This window comes from Halictus rubicundus, chromosome 5 (assembly GCF_050948215.1).
Source record: "Halictus rubicundus isolate RS-2024b chromosome 5, iyHalRubi1_principal, whole genome shotgun sequence".
NCBI lineage: Eukaryota > Metazoa > Arthropoda > Insecta > Hymenoptera > Halictidae > Halictus > Halictus rubicundus.
The window spans coordinates 8,262,094-8,275,224 of record NC_135153.1 but is presented as its reverse complement, the minus strand read 5'-3'; the positions used below and the strand labels follow the sequence as shown (position 1 = coordinate 8,275,224).

General features: G+C 32.8%; 1 protein-coding gene across 3 annotated transcripts in view; it reads left to right on the top strand.

Moving 5' to 3' along the window:
• Positions 1 to 4,347, top strand: part of LOC143354182 (ras-specific guanine nucleotide-releasing factor 1) — a 69,402-nt gene extending 65,055 nt beyond the window's left edge. For 2 of the 3 annotated variants that reach the window (XM_076788046.1, XM_076788045.1), the window contains exons 23-27: positions 1,737 to 2,109; positions 2,456 to 2,553; positions 2,788 to 3,070; positions 3,501 to 3,698; positions 3,769 to 4,347. In XM_076788046.1, the coding sequence (XP_076644161.1) occupies positions 1,737 to 2,109; positions 2,456 to 2,553; positions 2,788 to 3,070; positions 3,501 to 3,698; positions 3,769 to 3,945 (1,129 nt within the window). In that variant the 3' untranslated portion in view covers positions 3,946 to 4,347. The remainder of the gene's footprint in view (positions 1 to 1,736; positions 2,110 to 2,455; positions 2,554 to 2,787; positions 3,071 to 3,500; positions 3,699 to 3,768) is intronic. The other variant, XM_076788047.1, reaches the window with a different exon arrangement.
• The last annotated feature ends 8,784 nt before the right edge of the window (positions 4,348 to 13,131 follow it).

Below are 13,131 nucleotides of genomic sequence, written 5' to 3'. Positions count from 1 at the left end.
TTTTTTGTCGAAAAATCTGCAATCATTTTTTCAGAACAACTATCTACGATTATTTCTACATACATAACAAAGAAATTTTAAATTATTGTTTTAATTTATTTTCGTGCTACCATATTCACACGTAGTCCATACAACATTTTGAAAAAGTACTAAACGTTCAACATAATTCGAATGATTCTCAGGAAGCATATAGTAGATAGTTTTTGAAAGTATAGAACCGTTTGTAGATGATCAAAAATGGAACTGTTTGCAAACTTCTTTATCATTGTGTTCAAAGATTATGTTAAAACAAAGCTATTCGTTACGATTACAAATATATAGAAGTTAGCAAGTGGTAACATAAATAGTAGACAATTTTTAAAAGCAATAATAAAAGTCTTTACATGAATATAGTTTTCTCGATATGACATATTTTATTTTACAAAAAGTCCTAATCGTTCAGTACAAAAGTACTAGGCCTGTGTTCGTGTGATTGTACAAAGAAGCACAGAAGTCAAACGAACCGTGCGTGTAAGTAGGTAATTATAGTCTCTCTCACTCACTCACTGTCAACGAATGGATTCGCAGGATGTGCAGGATGTGCACAGAGACTGGAAATATTAGGTTGGTGCATATAAAATTGCCGGTCGCAGATAGGATAAAGTTTCGTTTCGAATAAAGATGTACATAACAACAATTGTTAACGCTGGCATGTAACAGTAACAATCCTGTAGCAACGTGTAGATAATGCATGAACGGTGGTCAAAAAATGCAACCGGCTTTAGTGAATCGTTAAGAGTATGACCTTGTCACATAACAATGCTTTAGCTTGTTTTGTACAAATGACCGTAGAAAAACTGCACGAATTAAACTTCCAAGTTCAGATCTATTTTCCCTATTCAGCAGACTTACATATCTTTGGTAGATTCCATTTATTCGGCGGACAGGATAATTTTTCAAAAGTCTTGCAATTCGGAATGACAACTGAAAAAGAACATTGCGTTAAAGCTTCATCAAGGGGTCCGTATAATACACAAATTATTATTAATTAGTTTAGATTACGTAACATTTTATCCAACGAAAGCAAGTTATTTGAAGGCGACGAATACTCGGGTTGAAAATCTTGTACGCGGATCGGCAATTTTATATTTTCCAACCTAATAATTGGTTGTTCTTGTTAACGATGTAAAAGCATTACTGTTGTATTATTTGCTCCCTTCACGATTATAAACGTAACTTTTCGCAATGTCCTACTACCATTGCTCCAACGCTATAGACGAGATAATATTAGCGTCATTTTTCTAATGCTGTAAACGAGATGTAAGCATAAAATTACATATTAATAGCGAAGTGATTGTGTTCACTATCAGAATATTGAACCGTATATGTAACATTAAAGCGTCAAATTTATATAGCAATGAAATATATTTTACTTTTTACATATATGACGTATAACGTTCGCTATTAAATCAGTTTCAAGTGAAGTCCAACATTTTTCTTCAAATGAATATCAATTTTTCCTCTAAGTGAAAGTATCGCGGAAAATATTATTGATATACATATTGTAAAAATGTCAATAAAAAATTTTAACCACACATGACAATGACAAACATTATAAGAAAAACAATTATTTCCGTGATTATTTTCGACAAATAGTTTAAAAAGTACTGTCGCCATTATTTTTATAAAAATGCTTATACTGTCGATGGAAAATTGACAAATAAAACAATGATGCAATGTTATTGTTAAATATTCAGGAGCAGTAGCTCGATAGCTGCTACCGCATTCGCTACCGCAACGTCTGCAGCGAGCAACTGCCTCGATGACGAGATCAATGGAAGCAATCGAAGGGGATCGTATAATACCAGACGAAAAGAGTCATTCATATCGACGGCGGCAACGATGGGCGTGCTGAATGTTCTAAGACATTGGGTGTCGAAGCACGCTCAAGACTTTGAGTCTGACCCGAAATTGAAAAGTTTAACGGTTAAGTTCCTGGAAGATATCATTTACTGTCCGCATCTACTACCAGCTGAACATAAGGTTGCTAACCAGCTGCTCCGATTAATTATCAAGGAAGAGCAGGACAGCAACAAGGTCGACGTCAAGAAGCTTCTAATTCCTCCTATTGTACGTATTCTGAGATCTCGATAATCTTTAAAAATAATCTTGAAAATTTTTCCGTTTCGAATTATAGAGGGTGATCTAGTCAATTCAGTCCTCATGATTTTTGATCCATGATTTGACCCATGAATTTGACATGTTTCGAATGAAAGTTCGAATTAGTTTTCGATGCTCTACAAATTGCACCGTTAGGGATTTTCGTCTCAATTTTCGTTTCAATGAAAAGTCAAGGTCACACCCTGACATATTATACTATGATCTTGAGAGTTGACCTCGAACTAAGAAAGTGGTATCAAATACCGACTCTTCTTGTGTAACAATAACGCATTCATTGATTTTTATATGATTTCAGGTTCCAAGCAGGGAGAACATTGAAACACTGTCAGCAATATCCATTGCAGAACAAATGACATACTTAGACCATAAAATATTCATATCCATTTCGAACGAGTGAGTTTTATAATATTTCCACAATTACATGTTTCCTTTAACAGTCGTTTAACACTAAACCTACCGAAACTTCTTGTATACCTATCCCTACCGTGCGTGGTCAAACACATGCAAAAAATTCTCAATGACTAATTTAGATATCCAGTTTTTAAAAATTGAATAATCTGTTAACACATTCCCACAAAGGACGACCATAACTATAATTAACCCTTAATTATTTTGTATTCTGTGCAGAGAATTTCTTGGACAAGCGTGGATGAAAGCAGACAAAGCAACTCGCGCTCCTCACATTCTTCTAATGACAAAGAGATTCAACGAAGTCAATCGATTAGTTGTTTCGGAAATTATTCGACGCTCCAATATGTCTGCAAGGGTGGATGCGATCGAGAAGTGGACTGCGGTGGCAGATATCTGCAGAGTGTTGCACAATTACAACGGAGTGCTTCAAATTTGCGCAGCGTTCACGAACAGCAGCGTTTACAGACTGAAGAAGACTTGGGAGAAAGTTTCGAAACCGGTAAACAGCACAACATAAATTACCCGAAGTAAATTATACATATACAAATGCATCGCAAGTGGTTCGTCTCGATGGCAGCAATAATAATATACAATAAAAAGATATAGGTTCCAATTAAAAAATTCAAAGTATACCTTTATAGGTGTTTTTAAGGTCATCTCTAGGTCGTATCGACACCAACACAATATGCCCGCGAAACCATACAACTTCTATCCAAAATATTTCATTCCGTACTTTTCCATACTTTTTCAATTCATATTTCGCGATCAGCAATATTCTACAAAACTGATCATTTTAAATTGAACACGATCATCATCGGTTCATACTAATGTACCAAATCATAGAATTAATGACTTGCTTGCGAATTGATTTGAAATTTCAGATAAACACGTGCACGTAACAATGTTTAAGTGACAAATAAATGTTTCAGACGAAGCAAACTATCGAAAAACTTCAAAACATCATCTCTTCTGACGGACGCTTCAAAAATCTCAGGAATGCTTTGCATCGGTGCGATCCTCCCTGCATTCCTTATTTAGGACTGTACCTAACCGACCTCACCTCCATAGAGGAGGGTGCACCAACCATAACCGAAGATGGCCTCCTGAACTTTTCGAAAATGCGAATGGTACGCAATTTTAATAAATAAATAGATTGCATGAACGTACCTTGCTTGAATTGTAACGTTTGTTTCCTAGATCGCGAACGTGATTCGAGAAATACGGCACTTCCAGCAGACACCGTATAGAATCGAGCTGATAACGAAAGTAACCAACTACCTGTTGGATCCGTCGTTGCTTTTGAACGACAAGGATCTGTACAACAAGTCCCTGGAGATCGAGCCGAAGTTATCCAGGCTAAGTACTTCGAATTAAATCGATCCGCCACCCTCGCGCGAGCAACATGCCCACGAACGTAACTCTAAGTGTCAGGTTATCCGGAAATGATTACACACATTGTTATCACAGTACGCAATCACTCAAGCTTATGGTCAAGCTGTTTTTTTTTTTCTTTAGATTAAGCGACACAAAGAGAAAGTCCAAGTTGACCAGTTCAATTTCGATCATAGCTGACAACAGAGACGAGAAACTTTATGAGCTTCTTCGATGTTCTTACGAGTATAGTAATAGAGCAGAAAAATTTGTCTCGCTTACGTAGTTACTGCGAGACGAAAAAAAAAAACAAAACATACAACATGACATTTAGTGCTTACCGAACGAAATACGAAAACCGAGTTGTTATGATTAAACCTAGTAATTTGTTACATTAAGTTGAAGCATATCTTAATGCAAACGGACGGGTGATAATTAAATTTGCAAAAAGTTTGATGCGAACTGTGACTTAACATTGAACGAGGGTGTCGTATTATCACACAATTAAAAAGTGTTAGAGAAAAACACTAGAGATGCGGTTCTAATTCTTGTTCGCTCAATTGTTTCGTTCAATTAATTATGTATAGTACTCTAGATCATTCTAATGTTAACGCATTCGTATTTTATTTATTATTTAAATTTTTAACAAAGAACCTCAAGAAAGTTAGCTTCGTTCCATCGAGAATACGTTGAATGTAAATCTATCGATGGAATAGATTGCACAAAATAGGTCTTATCATGATCGATAGAAACTCGAGGAGTTTTCGTTGGGACGCGGGATCGTTCTAACGTGCCTGAATGAACGAATGTGTATAAACAATGCCACGATATAATCTTATTTATTTTCTTATACTACAGTTACATTACTGTTACTCGAACGTGTTTCGTCGAGGGTCAGCGTTAAACGCGGGTGGACACCGTTGATACTTTTTGATAGTCCACTTTGACGAGACGACGCAGACTAGAGTCGTTCGAAGCTTAAGAGATTTCAATCGATGACTTTTTGTTAGCGTTATTCAATCAATCAATCAATCAGTATTATTACACTTTGAACGACAGGATTCAAGGGAGAATTGATATTAAAGGGAGCTGGGGCGGAATTTAACTAGGGATTGGAAATTGTATTTGACAATCAGTAGCGTAACGGAGCAATGTCCTTGGTCTGACTTGATTCGAGAACTGATCGAATCACTGTAGGGGACGTAAGTTCTCACAATTTGTTCGATCGTCGCTAGACTGCGGATTTTTACGCGTTTTTTTTTTTTATTTTTTTATGACAAGAAGGCATTTAACAGAACTCAATGATATTTTTAATCTATTTTTAGTTGGCAATATAAATTTCCCCCTTCGACCCAACTACTGTGGATGTGCCAATTACTGTGTCTATATTAATTATATACTTACTTTTAAAGCGTAAAAAATGAATATTAAAAAAGATATGTGTATTAACAGAAATTTTAATGAAAAAAATTTATGTTCTGATTTTTTAATATTTATTATGCTTTGAAAATAAGTATAATTAAGACAGGCACGGTAATTGGGTCCCTTACCCTACTCCATAAAAATATGATCCGCAGTCGCTAATCACCGTATCTGCAGCATTTTATAGAATCTTCTTATTTCGAGAAACGATTCCGCATTATATCATTCGGAAAATGTAGGTAATACATGTGACATTAGCAATCGATTAAGTAGTTAATTCCTCAGCGATAACGATTTCTATTTTGAGTAAAATAAGATTTTACAGTTTGTTGTTTGCTTGTTCCGAAGAGTTTTAATTTTCAGTGAAAATGTGCATATCACGTAGAACGCACAGTTACCCGATAATTTAAGAATATTTTGGTGACGATGAGAGTATGTTTTACTCTCTGACAATTTCATTGCGGATACAATTGTTCAGCCCGTAAAAAGAATAGTATAGCGCAGAAGACGTGTTTATTGATGCAACTGTACTAGACTATGCTCCATTTTTGTTTGGAGGAGAAGACGCGAGAGCCGTGCAAGTAACTACGTTTAAAAAGAAAAATGATTAAAAAGAAACGCTACATTTTAATCCGAATTTCTCTATATGCAATCACGAGTATTAAACTCGAATGATAAACTTCTCGTTGGAGATGTACATACATACGTATACTGCAGTATTCGCGTGAATAAGGGCAGGGGATAGTTTATTCTAAGGAAACTCCATTCACTGCAAGTATAACGTAATGTTTATTACACAAATATTCTCCTTTTCCATAATACCATTTTAACAAAATGCGGTCACTTGAAGGAATACAACACAATTACCTCTTATTTAATTTTTTACTGGAATTAATTTTTAATTGTTTCAATAAAAAAAAGACTAGAGCTTCCGTGGAATATTTTTCGTTTCTAGAATAAAACACGTTTCTTCTCATTATAATTCGAGATTGGAAAAACTGCTTTTGCACCTTTGTATATTTTAACTTGCTTTTCGAAACATGGCGTGCGGACCACGTGGAACATGCTTTGTCACGAATCATGCCACTTTTTCGTGATCACAGTGTTTTTCGTTACTACCTAGTGAAACTCGGCAATAACTAATAAAAATTATTTTATTACTCTTTCTTCTTTGTCCAAATAAGCGTATAGGTAATGTCTACAAAATAAGAAAGCTTGTTATTTAGACAATTATTTAATCTGAATAATTTCAAACAAAAGTCTGTGATGAGAGAGAGAGAGAGAGAGAGAGAGAGAGAGAGAGAGAGAGAGAGAGAGATACGTTCTGTTGTACATACAAAGTGCAAACGTTGTTGACATTCCAATAGACTATAAATGAGCGTGATCCGCAATCCATGTATAACTAATAATCTTAAACTAATATGCTAACTATGTATTTGTGAAAATACATATTGTAGACACTCATTTACAGAGATGAAGATTAACCAGAAACTTATTTCTGCCTTACTAAAATTCGTAAATGAAATGAAAATATTAATTAAGCCCCCATAAAGGTTGTTGCATTTATTCTACTATATAATAAATACAGTGACATCTGCATACTATTAAGGAAACATTAATAAATTAAATATGGAAAACATATGTAATCTCGAGCTAGAAAATATTGTGATATGGAATTTCCATTCTGTGCATATGTGATTCTTGGTTCAGGAAGGAAACGCATGAAAATGTTTCACTGTGCAACACAATCATTTTCTCAAAATGTTTCCAATTTATTTGTTAAAAATTTGCTCGTAAACATACATTCAATTCATTCAATAGTTGAACTTTTTCTATACCCTATACAGAAATTGCATTATTCAATTACTTAATTGATTTCGCGTTTTATGGGGAATTCATACTTTTAGGAATTACTGAAACTCTTATGTTTAAATTTATAAAATTTTCTCTGAGCTGACGATGTACTGACTCTCAATTTTTTCAGAAGTCCAAATAAGAGTTGGCATAATGTCACTTTGCTTGTATTACGATTAGATTGCGGAGTTTATGCATTTATGACAAAAATAACTAAGTAAATGATACACAAAACAGAGAAATCGTCAGAAAACATAATGAGTATACAGATACGGTTATATATTACTTTCAACTTATTAAAATTATTAAGAAAAGAAATACATTAAATTACTGTTGCCTTAGTAAGATTGTTAAGAGAAGCAATATATATTTAATGCACATTACTGTCTTATTAAAATTATTAAGAAAAAAATATATATTTTTATTTGGACCTTGTTTTTCGTAATCGACGCAGATAATTTTTATTTTGCATAAAGATCCGCAGTCTAAATATTATGCTCTCCGTTAATTGTTGTATTAAAATCTCTTTATATAGTGTCTTTGGCTTCATAATTTCGCGACATCGTTATCTTCAAGTATGAATTTGAAATTTTTTCCCATAGTTTCTGTTTCATTTAATCCTTTAACCTTTAAACTGGTGCTTACTGTCGATTATAGTTCTAACCATAGTTCAATGACGACAATCAATAGCAAATAATCGATCGAATTTATTTTATTCAAATTTGAGATAACACACAAACAGGGTGGAAGTCCTTTAAAAAGATTTCAGTGTTTCGTTTATGTATCATAAATATCGTTTACTGTGATTATATTATGACCACGCTACATATGACGGGATTTGTGTACTATCACTCTATTCTATATACCTAATTTATAAATATCAAAATGAAATACTCGTAGGTGTCAGGCGTAATGTACCTGAATATGAAGCTCCGATCTTGTTTTGGAAATATTTGAATCTTTCTAGTCGTAACACAGTATAAAAGGAATGCTAATGTAAAAATATAAATGATCTTAATCGTTCGTATCGGGAAATAGCGTCTCGTTCATCAAATATTTTAATTAAAATAAAAATTTCTCTGCTACCAGAGAAACGTTGCAACGGAGAAGGAGGGCCTACGGTGGATCCAAGAAGTATTTCAACACTAAATACCCGATTCTCGAAAAATCGTTAATATTTAAACGAACTTGTACCTCATTTTTGATCCGTAAAACAGTGGAAAAAGTCGCATATCAATTTTTAGAGCGTCACTGTAGAGAGGAGGCTCAGTCTTCAAATCTATGGCAATTTTATTTATGAGAAAAATTTTTGAAAGTTCTTGAAGACGTTTGAATTTGCAGCATTTTTCAAGAAATAATGGATCTCAAGTTTCTCACCTGTTACATCACGTAAAAATATATCTTAGAGGCAAATAGACACTGTTTTGCGAAAGTAGAGGCTTCAGGCTTTAAAATGAGTCCATGCTTATGGTTGTATGTACATAACAGCACGGAGAACCGATAATGTATTGTTTAAATATAGTTTTTGGATCCATTGTACGTGTATATTTGATTTAAGCTAATCGGTAAGGAAATGATTTGACGGAGCATATCGCGTTATCACAGTCAATCAACTCAATGAGATCTTAAGGAATGATTGTTTCAACGACTACGTGTCTGATAGTCCCGTTGAACAAATTCTATACTCAAGAATGTTTCTTATTACGATATTGAAAATTCTATCTACTATACAACGTTTGCTTATAATCGACGTTATTTTTGTAAGGCTACGAGTATCAGGCGATCAATCATGATTAATCAAAGATTTTCTATCTCTCCAATTATTCCTGCCATTTATATCAAGGACAATCTATTTCCGAAGATTATCCTTGTTAACATTTAAGACAATGTGCCAATTTGTTTTCAAGAAAAAGATTTCAAGAAAACAAGGAAGATGATTTTAGGATCTCGCATATTTCGAAACGTATCAATTTTATGGTAAGACACGTATAACGTCATAGAAGAATATTTTCTATTAGAAGGTGTATAGAAGCAAACGTAAAAGTAAGAGACAGTGAACTTGTGTTGTACGAATATCTCTTCAAATTTGCATTTTATTTTAGAAAACGTTTCATTTCATTTCATTTCGTTGCAGTGAAATTGTCAATAAATTCTGAATTCGATTTTCGTCATCTTCTAATGGCAAAGATAAACAAAAGTAGCACATTGGTATTAGTAAATAAAACTACGAAAATGGCAAAGATAAATATAAAATGTATGAATAATTTCATACACTTTATACTCTGCTTGTAATGCGTATTTCCAATATAGGTATTCTAAGCAGTCATGTCAGGCAATTATACGTATGTAGGTAAGTACGCGTCTCACGCTTATGACTCTCCGTAGAGGCAGTGTCGCCAGATTGAGGGGAGGGGGCAGGAATGCATACGTCTTTTACTATACTGACAACAGTTTTTCTCGTAATTTTACACGTAGACGCGAAAGTGTGCGTATTCTATTCCGGCGTCTTGGAAAGAAGAAAATGTTAGCTTTCTGATCGCAATTTCAAAACACATTACTTGTTTCACGGAAAATTATGAGGACCGTTCAGTTTGTTAATTTAGTAACAACGCCTATTTTTGCAACATCTTTCTTGCGTCGATCAACATCACTAATTGCTCTTCCTGAAAAATGTTATTACGGCGAAGAAACAAAAAAGTGTTATTAAATTAGTTTATATGTAACCGAAATGTGTCTCCACTAAATTCGAACTACTCGATACTATTCGCATTATTCATTGTTTTTATGACAGAACCCAAGCGATCACTACTTATTACACAATATTTCTTTATGTGATAAATGAAATATGGAATTATTCCTTTATAAGATAAAAGTAACAAAGTCGAACGGAAATTGTTTCATTATATTCTCAAAATAATAATAATTTCATTATGCTGCCATTTTGGCGCCGCTCAATGGAATCATATCACCACTGAAATGATGTAACAATAAGGTATGTGACTTTGTAACAGTGTCCGACTGTACTGTATAATAGCAAGTCTACAGTCTACACAAATACATGCGAGTGGACACCTTTAGCATAAGAAGTCGAGTACTGTCGAAAAAGAGTTTCAGTATTAATAATGTATTATTAATTATAATAATCCATTTTTTCTATCAAGAACAATCGCAGTTTATTCGCATTTTATCAATATTTTTGGATACTATAAAACATTCTATTCAAGCAAAAGTATGCAAACATGTTGCCACTAGAAATCATTTCACTGTGCTGTTATAAAAACAATGGATTGATAACATTGTTATTACACGACTAATATTTGTCTGTATCATGGGGGTTATAATTTCTGAGATAGAGTATGTATTGCAAATTCTTGAGTATATGTATAATGTATCAATTAGATTAAATTATTAAGAGAACGTATAAAAATATTAACTCTAACGAATGAAAATTCTGAATATCCAATATTCAACAGCGATTTATTTTCAAATGTATTGTTGAAATTTTTATTTTCTATGTACTAATAAAGATGGTAGGCAGGTTAATCAAACCTTGTATAAATTATACCTATCGTCGGTGCGTAAGATCCACGATCTTTGTGTGTGTTTGTATGCGTGCATTTATTATTATAGGTGTTCGGTTTAAATATCTACACGCGCGATTAGTATTAAAAATGCAATGAAATGTTCCAAAATTTCGAGCAAATGTTATGTATGGTATCACGTGAAATATATCATAATGGTAATTATTTGGTTTTGCGATGACCTTGGAGACTACTGTGAAGGTCACACTTGAAATTTTAAAAATACAATAGTATAAAGTATTTTTTTGCAATTTTTTTAAACCTAAGACAATAATCGCATGTATATTTAAACCAAACACACTGTATACGAGCTTGTGCGTAATTGTAAGCTCGTGGTGTGTAACGACGTTCCTTTAAAATAAATTACTTTAAGCAGAATCACTTATCAATCACAAATCATCAGCTGGTTGTGAGTAAATGTTAATTAAATATATCTACCATAAACATGGACAACTAAATGTATGGTAATGAGAATAAAATTAACTGCTTTCGCTGATAAAACAATTACAAAGTCCTTATTGTACAATTTTACAAATTATAGAGAAAATTGTGGAATAAAAATAAACAACGGTGTACCGATTGTAATTATAGCCTACGAAAAAGGAGTGTATTATAAAATAACGTTCTGTTCAGTAATTGCTAGATTGCAAAGTTTTATGCATTTATGAGAATTGTCATAAAAATTGTTAAAATATTTCTACTTCGTGTTTCCACCGTAAAAAATCTTTTAAACAGTGAAATAATCTTTAAAATACAATCTATGAAAAATTGAAATTTGCATGAAGATTTGTATAAGCGATTGGATATTTATAAATGTATACTGTGTTTCTACTGCAACTCAAAAGCATTTAATCGACGCGTTCAGTTCAAGAAAAATTGATTATATGTAATCATATATGTATTTATTAGAGGGATTAAAACGACAATCGCATATTAGATGAGGATACAAAGGTAGCCCCAGCGTTATGGACTTAAGAATCAATTAATTACAGTTGTGTTTCGTTATGTTTATTATCAAATGTGCATGTAACAAAATTAATGAAACATTTTTGAGTTGCAGTATACTCCTGCCACGAAGTAAGAGCCAGTTAGATCAGTTTTATATTTTGCGTAATAGCAATATTTATATTTCTTTATACTAATATAATTTATATTTTATATTAACATAATTTATAATAACTTTATATTAATATAATTTATATTAATATTATATTTGTCACTGTACGTTAGAAATTGTCCCTGAAACTGCATAATTTTCAAGTGTAGACAAATCTGTATGTGTACGTAAAACGATCTCCTTCTTGTGGACACTCGAAATGAATATTCGTGACAATTATGACTACTATACACTACTTCGCAGAATTGAATCGAAGAGTGAACAAACGTAATGTTACTCTTTAACATATAAATCCATAAGCACTTGTTACGATGTATGTTATTTTTTATTTAATCAAGAGTTTTAACGTTGCACACGTTTATTAGCTAGTAAGGAGTGAACAAAGCAAAGCGCAACAGGATATTACTCCGAGAATAACTATGGAAGGTAAATGTCAGTTGAAATTGAGAATTTAAATACTATACGTAAACGTTAATGCTGTCTATTGTCTATCAAATATTTTATATCTTCGATCTGTATACATTAAATAGAAAATATTCTTCTGTAATTTTTTCTTGTATTTTTATTGCCATTACCTATTCTCTAGTTACCTAGTGGGGTTCTTTTTTATTCTGGCCCCAGCAATCGAGAGTTAGCGGGAAGGACAAGGGGTTAATGATGGGATGGTATTTATTTATTTGTGTGTGTTTAGATTTTCTTTGGAAAGGAATGGAATTCCTACGCGAGCTTTCTTTCTATTTTAGAATAACAAACCTTATATCTTTTTTCATTTTTATTTTAATCGATACAAAATATCAATTAGCAATAGATATAAATACTATGTTTAGAATATGCCATATTTTTAATATGTACAAAAATAACAACATATTGCCCTAAATCAATATACTATACAAAGCGTCCAGCAACAAGTGCAGAAAAATGTAAGGAACAATTCTCTATGATAATGTAAGAGTAAAATGAAGAATAAATAATTTCATTTTCAACTTTACTGTTATTATTCATAAAAGACCTTTGTGATCCATTAATTAGAGTGTGCGTAGATCAAGTCGGAAAAAGTCAGGGACGTATTTTAATTGTTATTATAACTTGAAAACAAATTCAGAAACATGGCCCTTATATTGTAATGAAGCTTTGCCCCTTAAATTTTATATTACCTATTGCCGAACACCTTGCATAAAGGTAAAAACATTTTCAAAACAGAAAGCATTGTCAAGC